The following is a 16,778-nucleotide window of genomic DNA, read 5'->3' as shown; positions in this document are numbered from 1 at the left end:
ATAAACTGCTGCAATAAAGTCAGTAATTACTACAAATTCCCTCAGGTAAAACATTATCAAATGTTAACCAAGTCAGTAATACAAACAGTTAAAAAAAGACATATATTAAAGCCAAGTAAAAAAGGAATCACATCTACAATCTAATTCCTTTCAAAAGGATTCATTCGGCCTCAGGGACAGAAGCGAGAGCAAGAGCAAAGCCCACAAGTCTCGACACTTTTCTGAGCACCTTTATCTATTTAAAAAAAAGCAATATTGAGAAAAACAATTTTGTGTAAAAGAAAAAAAATAATAAAAATCAGAAACCACTTGCAAGATAGTATAATTACTGAAGTTGAAAAATGAGGCGGAAAAAACGGGCTAGTTAACCTAAAGGATTCTTACCACTCGTAAATAATGCATGTAGAAAAGAACACTATAAACATTCATTTATAGACTTCTTCGTCCAAGTCCCACCTGTTTCTACTTTACCCCACTGCCTGTTAACTTCCTGTTTAGAGTTAAGATTTAAAAGTACATTTTATTCGGAAAGCACAGAGCATTCTGTGGCAGTTGTTAAACAGACTACATCTGAAAAACATTATATAAAATCTTTCAAGTTCCAAGCAAAGGGAAATATTTCCCAAGGGCAACTACCAGTCTCTACTTTAAGCAGCCAGGCACCATTCCAAACAGAATGACTGACTGACCACTTGCAGCCAGTTACCATTACCTGCACACAGTCTCTTGCCTATTTCTTCTTTCTTTCCTTTTTTTTTCAGGGGGGTGAGGAAAGGGGGGCAAACAAGGAAGGAAAGATAGAAGCAAGTCAAATGAGTCCCTTAGCTAAGGCTGCGTCTGTTCCTTAGACTTCCATAAAAGGATAACAAAAATTCCTATGTCATCTCATGCTTTCTAAGTTTCTTGCAGATGACAGCAGATCAACAGAAGCACTGTGCAAGCGCACTGTGCAAGTTCACAATTTTAAAAAGTTCTAGGCGGAAGACACCCCGGGTCCGGACAGCTCCTCTTTAACAGCAAAGGTAAGAACTAAGGAGTGCTAATGTTTTTCTTCCCATCTCACTGACTTGTTCCTGAACTCTCCTCCAAATCTGTTTTTATTGAACTATAACATTTTCCAGTTTCTAAAGAAAGGACGTTTACAGAGGAGTGCTGCTATCCTAACCTTGGAAGAAGGGTCTACAAACTATTTTTGAAATCCGTAAGTATCTTCAGCTAAAACCAACACAGACTTAAAATTTGTACTTAACCATATTGTGAGATTGCAAACAAATGACAGCAAAACTTATGAAAGGAAATGCTGACCTAGGTCAGTCTCTTCACATTCAGGCACACATACCAAGATTTTGTAGTTACCCTCTAGACCCAAAAGGGGTAAAAATAACATCAGTAGCAGCAAGCCTGAGGAACCCGGAAAGCTCTCTTCAGAGACCTCTACAAAGTGATATTTTATTGCTGTTACTCCTACTCAAGACAAGTAGTTAAAAAGCCCACATAACACACATTCTTCGGTTCACAATAAGCACCCATCATTCAGCACTCTAACAGCATATAAAAACTTTAAATCATTGCTCAGGAGAAGTTTTTGTCAGTGACATATCATTCAATGTACATTTATTTCCCACAGAGATGAATGGGAGGTGCTTTTCTCAAAGACTGCTTTAAAGATCCAGAATCTAGATCTAGTAGCCTGGTTTTATATTTTCCACTGTACGCACTATTCTAAACATTAACATTGGCAGATGCTCTTCCCAAACATAAAGAATTAAAATAAACTGGCTTGTGATTGAAGTTGTCATACAGATGACAACTTTCCTCCTCTATTTCTTCATCATCACTGAAAAGATGAAAGATGAAAGCTACCTTTCTCATTACCTGGGGTCTTAGAATAGAAGAAAATGTAGCTACCTTGTATTAGATAACATTTTAAAATACTAAGGCACATGCTACCTTATCTAATAAACGCTAAACTAGCTGAAGATAAACCAATGCAAGAAAGTCCTACACGTACACTGTAAGCAAAAATATATAGATTAGATTCCTTTAGAGCGATACTGAACACTTGGTTGTATTGTCTCAAACCATAAGGAACCAAGACATTACTGTAGCCTTGACGGTTCAAGCGCAAAAGGGAAGCCAGGTTTGCAGATAAAAAGTCTTTTATTAGGCCAAGTGATCTAGTTGCAAAAGTTAAACTCCGGCATGAGTTCTTCACTCATGTAGCAATTGACTGATCAGCATACTAACTGATCTTTTTTAATTGACTTTTTTCCCTGGAAGCCTAAAAACAAAAAAAAAAAAAACAAGGAAGCCTAGGAATCCAGACTGTGACTTCTAGAATAGCATACAGAATTCACACCTAAGCAGTGGCAAAGATCTGGAGCTGAGTCCTTATTTCTAGTCATTGACATGTTCTTTCTTCTGAAATAATGCTCTCCTGATGAGGCAAGTTCCCATTTGTTTGAGAGAGGGGTAACTGCAAAAAGCCATTGCCTTATGACACTTAATAATTGGGCAATTTTCCCATTACATGCTATTAGCATTGCACTAGAAACTCAGGGACTAAAGTCTGTTTTTACCATTCCTGACAGAAAGTTATTTTTTTAAATATATATATACTTTTTCCATATCTTACCTCTGTAACCGGCAATTCAAGCTGAACCACATCATCTTGTTTTGAAACAGGCGTTTGCAGAGCTGTGTCTAACAATAAGATGCCATTGAGATCTTTCCTACATCCTACTGCATAATCATCCACAAAGATCACTTTATCCACAGCAGAAATATACTGACATTTCACCCGTCCACCTGGTTTAGCTATAAAGGGAAAGACACAAAAGAAGATGCTATTAGAAAACAGCTTTTATAGAAGACCTGTACAGTCTGTGCTGGGAAGTAACATGACACTTCAGCAAAATTCTTTACTTCATGAGATGATCTAAAACTAGCATTTTTACTGCTAGAACTTTCATCAAAACTTTTATATTTCCTATTTCTTTTATAAACTACATATCCCATCAACAACTATAACCATTTTAAGAGCTACAGGAGCAGCTACTTATTCAAGTTCAATACCTACCAGAAGGCCTAAATTAGTGTTTGCAAGCCTGAAGTAGATGTCTAATGTACTTGATGTTAGCTGACAATGGATAATAGGAATTACATTGTACAGGTCAGCATAAAAATCGAGGCAGAACCGCTAAACTACCATAAAGGGAGATAAACATTATTCTATCAAGCAAAATAATACTCAAACTTTTTAAAACTAGGTACAGCATGTTATATGCCGATGCCACATTAGCCCAGCCCTCCCGAACACGCAATAATCAATGTGACTCATTTCTAATCACTCCAGCTGCACTGAGTAGTAGAGCAGCTTAAGAGAAGCACACTTGGAGGAGAGATTTTGGAGTACTTAACAACACCTGTGCCTGTTTCTGTGCATTATCAGAGACAAGAGAGGCATTTGTTCCTTGAGATACTAAGGTAGCTTATTTCTCTTCCTGCTCTGCACTGCACGCGTCAGTAACAGGTTAGATAAGTTTGGTGCTATGGAGAAAGACTGTCAGCAGATAAGTGAGTTAAGGGCTGTGGCAATAGGTATGAGCCCAAGGAGAGTTTAAATGCTAGACATTATCATGTGCCTAAGGTTGGAAGGATTATAAAACTCAATCCATGTGATATGCTATCTGTGTAGAAGGCAAAGTGCTTAACTTCATGGAAAGCATAAGCTGCTGCTACAGAAGCAGAATGTAAGCGTGTTGCAAGCACATGGACACATCATTCAGAGGACAAAGCTGAAACCGCTGCCTCATCAACACAGATCTTTTCTTGTTGCACAGGAACAGGAGTTTCACAAAATTCTACGTTAATCAAGCCCTGCCCTGATTCTCCTCTTTCTTCAAATACTGGATTTTACTATGAACAACAAAACACCTTCATTTAGGTAGTCAGCATACAGCTAAGCATCCAGATACAGGCAGCTACTACGTAATCCCCAAAGTCTCCCATTTTTACACTTTGATATAGTTAAATGGAAATCAAAACTTCTCCAGATAGAGGGCACATCAATCTGACCTTGACTTCAATGCCTACATTGCATTTGTGGTATTCTCTCTCCAAAACTCTAGTCAAGAATAGTTGTCAGCTGTCCTTCTCACTGAAATTTCGGGAAACAATGACTCCTGTACTCTTAAAATATAGGACATAAGCCTTCCACTGTGTGAAATAAACTGCAACTGTAATCATCGCTGTAAGCGTCAGAAGCACTTCAAGCCCCCTGGAATCACTTCATGGTTGTAAAGGCATTAGTTCTAGCTCATCAAAAAAGGGTCCTCTGAATGGTGAATCAACTACTTTCAAACTGCATTTCTGCCAATATGCTGGAGTTCCTCACACAAGAATTTCAACATACAACACAGCTGCGGGCAAGGAAGTTGTTCGCTCTACAGAAAAATAACATTTTCTACTAAAATTCAAATATAAGTTTTAACTTCTCTAAAAATAATGTGTCTCAGTAATGCACTGGAAACCACTATGTAAATAAAATGAAAAGCATCTGATGCTCTAAACTAAAAACCTTGGTACATTAACTTGGATTTTGCAGTCTATTCAAGAAGATCCAAGCAATGGACTACAGGACACTTTCTTTAACCCATTATCTCTCTTCTCCACCTTCCCAAAGAAGGTGGATAAAGCTGTTCACCTTTTCAGGCACCACTTACAGCATGTGCACCCTTTTTTGCAGCTTCCTTACTTCCTGCTAGGCACAGGAGTATGCACATGCTCCGTGACTACAAGTTCAGCAGCCTGCAGGAGCCCCAGTCTCTTGCAGCTTTCAAGGCTAGACCGTTCTGTCTTATTTTATCAATTTTGTAGAGAAGTTAGGGAAGTCTCAAGCGCAACTTGTCCAAGGCTAACAAATATCCTCTGCATTAGTCCCAATTTTTAAAAGCCAGTGAAGATCACTAGTGAGGTAGATAACATGCCTAATCAACATCATACTTCTGCCCTGTTAAGGAGGAAAAAACAAAACAAAACAAAAAATACACAGAAAAAGTTATGACTAAGGCACAAGCAGTATCTTGCCTGACAGCTGTGACTCTCACAGTGCTGCTTAACATTTCGGTCAGTTACACTGCCAGAAAGATTTTGGCCAAACTGTCTCTAGGAAGTTATTTACAGCTGCTCCTTGTATTTTATCCAAAGCACATAAAACCAAAACAAGCTACCTTACGTCTGCGGAACCTCAAGGAAATGATTGACTCAATATCCAGCATCATTCCCATATCCAGGGAAGCACATTCTGCAATGGACTGGTTTACAGTTTGAATAGCCTCTGAACTGCTGACAAGCTATTTTGTAAACCTAGCAGTTCAATTTTGAAGTTGAAATAACATTTCAAAACTGGTCTCACATCAGATCATAGTTTACACATGGCTAGCAACATGATTACGACAGCAGGTTAAGAATCAGGAAATTGAAGTATTTAAAAGTCTCAAGCGTTGAACAAACGCCTACAAAAGATTAAACGTCCTCAAAGCATCTACAGAACAGTCCTTTCAAACTTAGCGTCAATGGTTTACGACATGCCAAAGGGCTCTGACCAGTATTCTTTGACAGACCTACTGGTGGTATTACAACATTATTATCCTAGGTGTCCAGCCTGGCTATGTTTACTAGCAAAAACTAGTGATGTGCATCTTCACGATTCACAGTTCAAGAATTTCATGTAAATGGCTTAGGTCAGATCACCAAAATCCAATTGCTATTCTTCTTTCAGCTATTCTTCTTCCTTTAGCTATAATTTACTTTGGGTGGAGAAAGAAGGAATTCAAAGTTTGTAACACAATTTTGCTTTACAGCCTTGGCGCAAGTAGATCACAGCATCTTCCCCCTCTACACGTCTCTGGCTTATCTGTCTAGGACTGCAAATAAGGCAAACCAAAATGAGACCATTAAACCTTTTCACAGTTCCTATGAGGAAACGTGACAGACTCTTAACATACAGGAAATGTAAGCCCAGTAGTACTCTATATTATGGTACGCCCTCTATAACAACCTTAAAACTGGCTGCTTGAAAAATTAAAATAAAAAAAGTAAACACATAGCAGACTGCAGAAACGGAGAATACTGAGAAAAGGAGCCCTCTCCCCCTTCTTTGTTTTGTACCAAAGAGACCAGAGATCAGCAATTTCCTACGGTCAAAATCTGACATACCAAAAAAAAAAAAAAAGAAAGAAGTAGAAAATTAGCTTGCTTGTGGAATATATAAGGGCGTAAGCAACATCAGTTGTGCCTCCTTGTCGGCAGGTATTACGATGAACGCATGATGTAGTCTCCCCATTTTCTCCTACAAAAGGTCTTCCGGCCTCAACTCTCCAAATGGGGCTGCATCAAACCAATTAAAGAATTAGTCTTGGTTTTCAAGAAGTAGAACAATTTAAAAGCTTTTCCTTCAATTTCTCTGTCACAGACAGTTTTTGCCTTGAAGCTTTTAGAGTTTAAGTGGAAGTAGCAGTTACATGAAAACTCATGGCTGTCATTAAAGAGAGATGAAAATCTAGGTTAATGTTTATAGTAACATCTTGAATCTTTTCTTATATTACAAAAAAGTCAAGTCAGCTTAAAAATTGGTAACCCAAGGTAGGGCTAAAACACAGGACAAAGTTAATTCTCTCAACAAGAAGCTCCCAACGCAAAGCATCCAGAAGAAAATAGTAATTTCTAAGTTACAGTAGAGTAACTTTTTAATCCACAGCTACAAAGAGCAAGAAATACACGTATCATCGCACTGATTCCATAATGCCAAGATCCAAGGCAGATAAACATCTAAAGGAACATCCATAACTTCAATCTAGTAAAGTAATTAGGATTTAGATTGGGAATTACAAAGTAAAATGTATGGAGGAAAAAAAAAATCCCCTCAGCTCAACAAACCATGTGCACTGGTACCCATTTTTCCACTTCCAATTTAAACTAGGACATCTAAAGAATATCTCAGCATCCCTTTCAAAATACTGCAACCATGAGAAGCTAAAAGTATACAGTTTCAGGAGATGAAAAGTGTTATCTACCCTATTAACCACTACCGTTAGACCTCCACTCTCAAGCTATTTAAGGGTAAGAGAACCCAAGAACTCAAGAGAAGGGAAAGGTACAACTGCAAAAGTCCTTAAAGTTTACTGGGAGAACTGAAAACAAAATTGCATTTTCTCTTGCTATTGTCAGGTGTGCGTGTAAAGCTTCAAGTTTAGGAGATATTATCACTTACTGTAATATGCTATGTGAAATTCTGCTTCCATAAGCCAGGATAACGGGACAGCAAACCTATCTTTTCCTTTAGAGATGAAAAAGCTTCTCACCAAAACACTACTCAGCAACTTCCCTCACACTTTGCACATGTACCAGGGAACTGCGGGGGGAGGGGAAGAGTGGAAGGAGCCAGTCCCCTCCAAAACAAATAGCTATCCTCATTTGTTGCTAGGCTATTGCTACCATTTCACAAAACCATAAAACCAACTGAAAAATCCAGTTATTAAATAGAACACCTCATTATATGCTACCCGAGCAACACAAACTTGTGCAAAACTAGTTCTGTCTGATAGAGGCAAGCATCAGAACATTTAAACTCTGGTGAAGTTCTACAGTCAAAAAAAAAAAAAAAAAAAGTCTTACAGTTTGCAAGCTTGCTTTATTTACAAAACCTATATATTCTGAACTAATACTACATAAAAATCACAATTTACAAAGAGTAACACCTTTACAAAAACAGGAAAAAAGGCAAACCACCAAAACAGTTTGGTTTAAAAAGCTGTCTCTAAAGTATTTTAGACCAATGGCTCCCAAAGGAAAAAAGGACACGCTGCTCAGGAACACCTGAGACCACAGCAACGAGAAGATGGCTAAGGCATGGCCAAACCGGGCCCTGACTGCTCACCATCACTGAATTTAGCAGCTACGGACTCTCTCTTTTCCTCCTCTTCTCACCTACCTCTTCACTGGAAGCTTCAGCAGCGCACTTTTATCTTCCAGGTCCAGCCCCAGGCCCTGATTTGCTCCAGACTCCACCTCAGCAAAGTACACTGCTGCCACAAGGAAGACGCTCCACAAGTCTCCCACAATGAAAGGATTCTCAGACTTGGGAAAAGGGGAGAAAGGGACTTACTAGATGACAAGTTTGAGAGTCACCGTTTTAGATGAATGAAGTAGACATCCATGCTTAAACCATCTTTCTTCATACATAAGCAACATTTTCACTTTTAAGTCTCACTATAAACACACATCTCCATCTGCCACATGACCTAAAAATAGCAGTCCAAAATGACTGAACAAACTCTGCACCTGCAGAGTTGAAACAGGAAAGAAAACTAAAAATGTTCTCCAAGCAGTAGAAGCGCTAAAGGAGGCAAGGTTAAAATGTTAAAACTGCATTTAGTTAATTAAGGTCAAGACATATGATTTATAGTTCACTTTACCTTTGGCAAACAACATGCGACATTATTGTTTCAGTATCAGTTACACTGTATGATAGCTAGTTTTAAAGTGAAATAATTCTTGTTAAGGCGGACTAGGAAGATGTGTTCTGTGCAGAAACTTTGGAGATTGTGGCACATGACTATTAACTAGATATGTTTGATCAAGCAACTAATAACGGAAGCTGACATTAACATTTACAAGGTTTCAGAACATAAACAAAAGCCCACCAAGATCAAGGCAGTTCTTATCTCATGGCTATTATGTTTGCAGGCATAAGGTCCTTTTCTATTCTACAGACTTAAGCCACTGGAGACTGAATCAGCAGGAAAATACTGTGGTGAGCTTTGTGCCCACACACTTGATGTTGTTTTAGATCTCCGTCCATCTAACATTATTGTTGTCCTATATGCTAGGCAGAATATAGCTCAGAGAACTTTATATCACAGTCCCCAAAAACGAATTATGAAAGATTTCAGAGTACTCTACAATCTTTCCTGCAAACTCAGGAAAGTTGAGAAAGCTTAAGTTACTGCAATTCTCCTGTAAACACTCAAGCATCTCACAAGCGACTGTCTTTTTCAATATTTTTCCTCAAAATGAAAACTATTATCAAAAGCTTTCAGGAAAGATGTCTTTCAGAAGTTTCAGACAAGACAGATTACACAGCCTCCACACAGAATTAGGGACAGGCAAGGAATACTTCACAGTTCAGCAACAGGAAGTACCCATTCTTGAAAAGTAATTCCCATCACAGCATTTCATAACAAAGAACCCATGCCAGAAGAAATGTTATCACCAAGTCCTTCTTCTGCCACTAAAATGGCTAGTGGAGCTGAGTTCATCTATTATGCATCCTGCAGCCTCTATAACAGGAGAGAACATCTCTAGTTAAGGCTCTTTACAACATCCAAGTCTGTTTGGCAGGAAAGGGTTCAGATTCTCTATTTTCGTCCTTTCAGGTTCCCAATTCCAAACATTTTAAGCAGCTTCCAAAACATCTAAGTTGAGAGAAGCACTAAGTTCTCAGAAGCAGATGGGAAGACTACAAGGCGAGTGAAAAACTGGCTGGACTGTCAGTCTCAAAGTTAATAGTTAAATGATACAAAGTCTATCCAGCATCCAGTTATGAGTGGTAGTCCTCAAGTTTGATATTGTTTACGGTCTTCATCAATGACCTGCCCGATGGGAGAGAACGCACCCTCAGCAAGACTGTGGATGATACCAAACTGGAGGGAGCAACTGACTCAAAGGAGAGGGCTGCCATTCAAACCGATCTCAAAAAGTCAGAGAAATAGCCTGACACAAACATCCTGAAGTTCAACAAAGTCTTGCACCTGGCACGGAATAAGCCCATACATCAACCAAAACTGGGGACCAACTGTCTAGGTGGCAACCCTGCAGAAAGCAGCTGGGGATCCTGATGGACAAGCTGAACAAAAGTCAGCAGTGCATCCTTGCAGCAATGAAAAGTCCCACACAGGGGACCACACAGGCAGTAGATTAATGGAAAAATTAGACCTCTCTACTCAGCACTTGCATTCCAAATGTGGCTTCACATTTGGTACGGTCCCTCAGTTAAGTATCAACAAACTCGACAGAGTCCAGTGGAGGGCCACTAAGGCAGTTAGGGGCTGGAGCATGTAACACTTGAGGAAAGGCTAAAGGGCTCATTCAGTTTGCACAAAAGTAGTCAAGGAAGAAATGTGACAACAGTCTTCCGCTACTTCAATGGAAGTTACAGAGAAGGAGAAGCAAATTCTTCTCAGAAGTGCAGAACAAAAGCTCAAGAGGCAATAATCATAAACCGAAACATAGGGAATTTCAATAGGACATATGGAGAAAATTCTTCACCTTAAGAGTGGTTAACCACAGGTAGCCAAGTGATTAGAAAGTAGTCAAGAAATCTTCTGGAACATCCATCCTTGGAGACTTTCCAAGAGTAACTGGACAAGGTCTTATACAAGCTGACGTGACTTCGAAGTTAGTCCTGCTTTGAGCAGGAGGTCGGACACATTCCCCAAGGGAACCTTCCAACCTAAATTCTTCTATGGTTCTAAGCTGGTATTACCTTTAAGAGGTATTCTTCATTCTTAAAATATTCTGTTGTCCTGCATGCTATTGTTGCACGTCTTTAAAGAGATTTTTCAGAAACATGCAGTGGGCTTAAGTGTCTATATTCCATTTACAATATTCCTATGGCATTGCATAGCTGAACATACCTCTAGTAATTGCTTATTCGATCACTGCTGTGCATTGATCTGATATTTCCATATTCTGTCAAAAATCCAAGACTTCATTCTGGCACTAGGAGCCAATTCAGGCTCCAGTCCATCAGGTTCTAACTTCACTAATCCTTAGGCATACTTCAAACTAATTAAATGCACTCTCATAGGATCTTTCTCTCTCCTAATTGCTTCATAGGAAAGCTGAAGTAGAACAAACTAATTCATTCATGTTTTAGTACAGCTATATTTAAAAGTGCAACTCCATAGTTTAGGATCGGCCTTCAAGTTCCTTAGAATAGCTGGCAAGATTAAAGCAACTTGCACTTTAAGACAACTATTTGCAGCATAGGAATATTTGAACATGGTAACTATATAAGTTTAATTTCAGTAGTGTTACTAAAATGGGGAAACTTAAGCCTTGTAAGACTAGTCTTTCCAGGCTCTGGTAGGAAAGGAAAAAGAAAAGGGAGAAGCAGGTTCCTTCAAGGGTTTGCTCAGAGTAGGGACTTCTCCCTTCCTCTTTACTGACTAGAGAGGGAACCTAACAATAATCTTGGAAAATGCTATTCTTGTTGACTGTAACTTACAAAAAACCCAGAAAATTAAATAGAAAAAAAATACTATTAAAAAAGACTAATAAGCAGCCTTGAGTGTCATTATTTATATTGCAACATGAAGCCAGGATAAAGTAGTAGAGAGGTCAACGGAGGTCAGTCTGTCACAACCCTTTCCCACAATAACCACAGCCCCTTATTACTCCCCAGTAAAAAACTGCCTATCTTTCCAGTCTTTCTTCAAGGTCATCGGCCTACCTTCCTACTTCCCTAACCCTTTTCCCCACTCTCATCCAGTCAAGCATACAATTTATCAGAGTCCCATCCCTCCCCCTCCCAGCTCTTCCTTTCCATAGGAGTTTTTCCTGATGGAGTCTCTGTAGCCTGCTGCCTAGTAAACGGTTTTTCAAACTCTTCACCAACAGCTGCCAAACGCTCAGCTGAGATCCTTACTGCTTCACAGTCAGTCAGGTCAGGAAAGTGCAGTGGACCAGACAGTTCTCCCCCATGAACTGTAGAGTGGAACAAAGAACTGCCTGGCAGACTGTAGGCTATATAAGCCTTTATTAACCTGCACATGAGAACGGATACTTGTTTTCAGGAACGCTACTCATTTTCAAGACTGCTTAACTGATAATCAAATTCCCTCTTCCCTCAAGTTACACATTAAAAAAATTATCAGTAGAACACTTACTGAAGAGCCCTAGCAAACACCCCAGGAAGTTATTTCAAAAATAATGTTTACATTTATTTGACAGATAAGTTATTATTTTCATAACTCTACATTTTCAATCGAGGTAGTAAAACAAAAGTTGAGTTTCTTCCCCTCTTGTGCATCATCAGCAACACGTGCTGTCCCTTAACATGCATGCAAATCTTCAAAATAAATGTGTTCCACAGTAGAAGTGCTGCATATACCAGACTTCCTCTCTACTTTTTGACTGGGTCCTTAACAAATCTTGCTACTCCTCCCAAAGGCAAGGCAGCACAGGAATTAGGCCAATACGAAATTCAACATTTGACTCCACAGAAGCAGAAAGAAGTGATAAATACTGGTATCCATGTGGATATGACAAATTGAAGAATTTAAGGCAGGCAGCCTTTCTTGAACTGTCTGCTTGGTGATAGGCACTGAGATGATTGCAAGCAGTGGTTGCAATTAAGAGGGCATTAATTATTTAAAAGAACAGCTTTCTAGCAGCAGAATGCAATACTATGGCATCAGTTAAGAACCATCTGGAAAGTGAACTGATCCACATACATATTTTTTATTTAAAAATATATAGAGTGGTGAGCAGCTACCGATCGTAGTAGAACAGAAAATAAGCTATCTCATAACATGACTTAACAGTCAGATGTACTGAAGAGTTGTCCAAAAGCCCACATGGTTTTGAGCCTTACCTCCAAAAAAGTCTAAGAAACATACTGAAAAACTTTGTGATGTTCAAAGGGAATTACAGAACCTTCATAACAGAAGACAGACAGTTTTGTTTCCTGATTTGAGCATAACTTGGAAAGAAACACTGGAATAACAGATCAAGAATTAACAGAAGAAGTCAGACACAATCATTATTAAAAACTTGGGAGAAACAATTAAGGTAAATCTTCAGTCTATGACAGATTTTTCTTACACTCTGTCTTATAAAAGCCTAGATGTATTTAACTTCAGCTCAAGTTATGGATACCAAGGCACTAGTAACCATAAAAATATTGTGATAAATAATATGGCTAAGGACTCTGAAAGTGGTTCTACTGAGCCAGCTAGCATTATGCTGGGCTGCTAGAAAGGGCCAACCACAGAACAGAAGACTATATTAGACCCAAACATCCTGATGTTCAGGACCCAGGAAAAAAAAAAAAGAAAGAAGAAAAAAGAAAAAGAAAAAAGAAGAAAATTGCGTTTCCAAGACAGACAAGGATACACAATCCAAAGCCAAAATTTCTTCACATTACTGTTAGATGGAGTCTCACAGAGATTTATCTGCTTTCTTTCAAAATGTTCTGCACTTGAACTAACCAGTTCATTCTGCCAGAATATAAGCTAGTTTTCATCTACGTTTTGTATAACCAGGATATAATGTGACTAGGAGCTCGGCTGAAGGGTTCCATCACATAAACATATAAGAACCTGTCTTGACCAAAATAGGACCACAATCAGCACTGAGGCTGAAAATCAGTATTTTCCCCAGGACTCTTCATATCAGCAAGAAATACCTCAACTACCTGAGAGGCAAAATAGAGCAGGATGCCAAAGCTCAAATCCCTCACTCAGAGCACAGTTAACTTCCTCTCTGGGTCAGTGACAAGCAGATTCATTGCAAGATCTCTCTTCCTGCAGAAGACTTTTTCTAAAGGTCTGCAGAGGTCTAGGAAACTTCTGCTGATCTGACATTAAAGCATTCTGCAACCTTTAACAACGCAGCTCTACTGTTGTAGTGCTAGCCATGAATCCATCAGTCCAGCTACGAACGACTTCTTGGGCTATCCTGCCTGCAGCATAACATATGCATCGTTGTGTCTTATTACTGCTGAATCCTTGCAATAAACCTAATAATGCTAGACATACACGTGCCTTTGCATTTTAAGGGTATACGAAAAGATAAAACCTCTAGTTTTACCCAAAGGATTCTGCAAAAGACAGTCCAGATGTACTTCCACAAAGCCTGCAAGCGTCAATTAACAGCACCGTGATAGTCTGGCAAGCTGCACGTCAAGTAACAAGGGATATGTGGCATTCTCTGATTAATCAAACAGCCAAATAGAGCCGCACACGGGTCTGGAATCTTTCTTGGGATAAAACACTGAACTCAAATCTAACAGTTCTTCTATACTGTGGGAGAGCAAAAGCACTTCTCTGAGAAAATGATCTCTCTGAGAAAAGCTTTTCACAGATCAGCATGTCATCCAAGTGCAAACATACTCAAACACAAGATGGGCTGTAGCCGATCACTAGATATTTGACAGTACTCCCCCCATGTGATGGGGAAGATAATTAAGGGGGGAAAAAAAATCTATATTAATAGCAAGAGCCCTCATCATAATAGGAATTTTTTTGTCTTGTAATTGAACAGACAGACACTTTCGGAAGAGGAAGAACCTCACACCAATTATGAGGAATGAAGAATGGAATAATCTAAACAGTAATATGACAGTGAGCTTGAAACAGTTGAAGCTGCTGATAATGTTTTCAGGTGTTTCAGGCCTAGAACTGGATGGCAGACTCCACTGACTGATTCTTCCTGGAGATTTTCAGAAATGTGCACCCCCTCCATGATTTCCAGGTTGAAAAAGAGAATCTTTTTGCCTTCTGTATCACATGGAAAGGAACCAAAAGAAAAGTAACCGGATATCCCTTGATTCATTTCCAATGCTCCGTAATTCCAAGTCATCCAGACCACCTGACAACAAACAAGGACTTCTCAAAATGGAACACAGACAGATTGACAACGATATTAAAACTTGCTGCCCTGTGGCAGCAAGCCTCCCGGGCTGGGATCTATTTCCTTCTAAATTTTTCTGTTGAAGAAATGGGGTTGAAGGCCAATAATTCAGAGTCTCTGCTTCCCCTACAGGAGCTGGTATACATTCACAATGAACAGAGTTGTTCTCAGATCCTTCTCTGTTAAGTGCTTAAGCACGTGGATTCAAAAGTCTGTATTTTGATTACTGCTTGGGCTTCTATATTAATCTAGAAGAATTCAGCTATGAAATGCTGTGCATTTGAATAAACAAGACTCCGAATCCAGTGCTATGTGAAATTCATCTAGAAAAACCTACAGAAACATTTGGGATGCTCAGGGTCCATCAAGTGCTGCATTTCAGTTTCTTGTTGTGTCCCTGGGCAAACTTCTCTGCGAATTAAAGCACCGTTGTAGTTCAAGCAGTTTTCTTATTTTCTTTGTAAATAAGGATCTGAAGAGTCAAAAAAAGTCTCTGAGGACTAAGAGAGTCACCTGAGATTATTCTGGAAGTTTGTTTTGCTTCCTTTGGGTCTTTTGTTTGGCTTTTTTGTTTTGATTTTTGAGGCAGAGGGAAAGGCTCTTCCTGAGTGCTATTTTTGGAGACTGATATTTGGCTCATTCATGCTCTTTGCCTACCAGTGTTCAAACTGGAACTGGAAGCACGCAAATGCTTAAATCCCTAAGAGGGGGAATAAAGTACTTGGGACTAGTTTGGCATCTGTGCCAGGCAAATCTATCAACATGCCACTACTAATAAACATATAAAAAGGCATAATATCCAGTAATTACAAGAACTTTCCTTGCGCTTCCCTAGTCCATCACTGAAGGGCATATTTTGTGTGTAACAGCCTTGGCAGAATAGAAAGGACAACCGCATCATCAGGTAAGACAAAGATTTATTTTAAAGGGTCATCTGATTTTCCCCTTACCAATGGTATTCTTATTCACTGCCTCACTCCGGGTTGTTGCTAATGATCACTTCACCATCTTGAATAAGCCTACAATGCCCATACAGTGAACAGATTTAAACAGTAAAAGACAACCATACCTGTTTTGGAGACAGATCTGATGAAAATTCAGTGTTTGCAAGCGAATGGAATGCGAGTAAAAAGCATGAATACTCCTCACTGAATTCCTGCAGTGTGGGTTCAGAATAACAATCCCTGGATCATCAGATACAGCAGGCCTATGACGTTCACATGAGAAACTGAAGCGTACAGGCCAGAGACCGTGTTCTTATGTTTGGAAGCATCGGGAAGAGATGATTTATAACGAAACAGTACTTTGACTGTGGATCTTCTGTCTCGTTCTTTTAAATAAAGAGACTAATCTGCATTTAGATTCTAATGACGGCAGTCTCCAGTGCTTTACCAGATTCAGTATTCCACAGGTTCAATCTTTTCCCTGAAGAATGAGCTCAAAGCTTAACTGTATCGCTGCAGTGAACTGCAACCGCAGGTAAAAGCAACATTCAGGCTTTGTGGTCTTTTTTTCGTTCCTGGATGAAGGAGAACCCTTTCTCTTGCTCTGCTTTGTAGAAAGAAAGGCCTGCTATGCTTTGTTTCTCTTTGGGTAATGAGCAACAACATTTCTGTCCAACATAAATCTTTGAGCCTGGCAAAAGATTACCTGCAACCCCCAGTTACCAAGGAGGACAGTAGTCTCTCAATAGAAACAGTTTTAATTCCCAAGGGTTCTATTTTTAGCCATAGCACCAGTAGTCCCTGCAGAAATCACATCCTTTAACCTGTCATTTATGGCAATCCCACATTGAAAGAGCTCACATTTTGCACAGAGTAGACAGATACCAGAAAATGGTTAAATTCTCTTTTCCTCTCGTCCCAAAGAAGGGCTGAAGAGGCAGAGAACAAGGATGAACAGTCAGTAATAACCAACAGACACCAACTGCTAAGACAAACTTGATCTCTGGCAGGCATCCCTGTCTGAATCCATAAGGACATTCACTTGAAGTTTCTTCAAATCAAACTAAGGGTTATAAATTTTTCCCAGTAACATATTTATCTGCAACATTAGCAGAAAAAAATTGGGTAAATTGCAAG

The 16,778-nt window shown here is 39.3% G+C and overlaps 1 protein-coding gene across 14 annotated transcripts in view; it reads right to left on the bottom strand.

Annotated features, from left to right (window-relative positions):
* The window catches only part of BIRC6 (baculoviral IAP repeat containing 6), a 200,294-nt gene that overhangs the window by 181,235 nt on the left and 2,281 nt on the right, over window positions 1–16,778 (bottom strand). For all 14 annotated transcript variants that reach the window (XM_068939394.1, XM_068939391.1, XM_068939399.1 and 11 more), the window contains exon 2: window positions 2,636–2,817. In XM_068939394.1, the coding sequence (XP_068795495.1) occupies window positions 2,636–2,817 (182 nt within the window). The remainder of the gene's footprint in view (window positions 1–2,635; window positions 2,818–16,778) is intronic.

Source organism: Struthio camelus, chromosome 3, assembly GCF_040807025.1.
Source record: "Struthio camelus isolate bStrCam1 chromosome 3, bStrCam1.hap1, whole genome shotgun sequence".
NCBI classification, from domain to species: Eukaryota; Metazoa; Chordata; class Aves; order Struthioniformes; family Struthionidae; genus Struthio; species Struthio camelus.
Note: the sequence above shows the minus strand (reverse complement) of the source record. Positions and strands in the feature narration are given on the sequence as shown.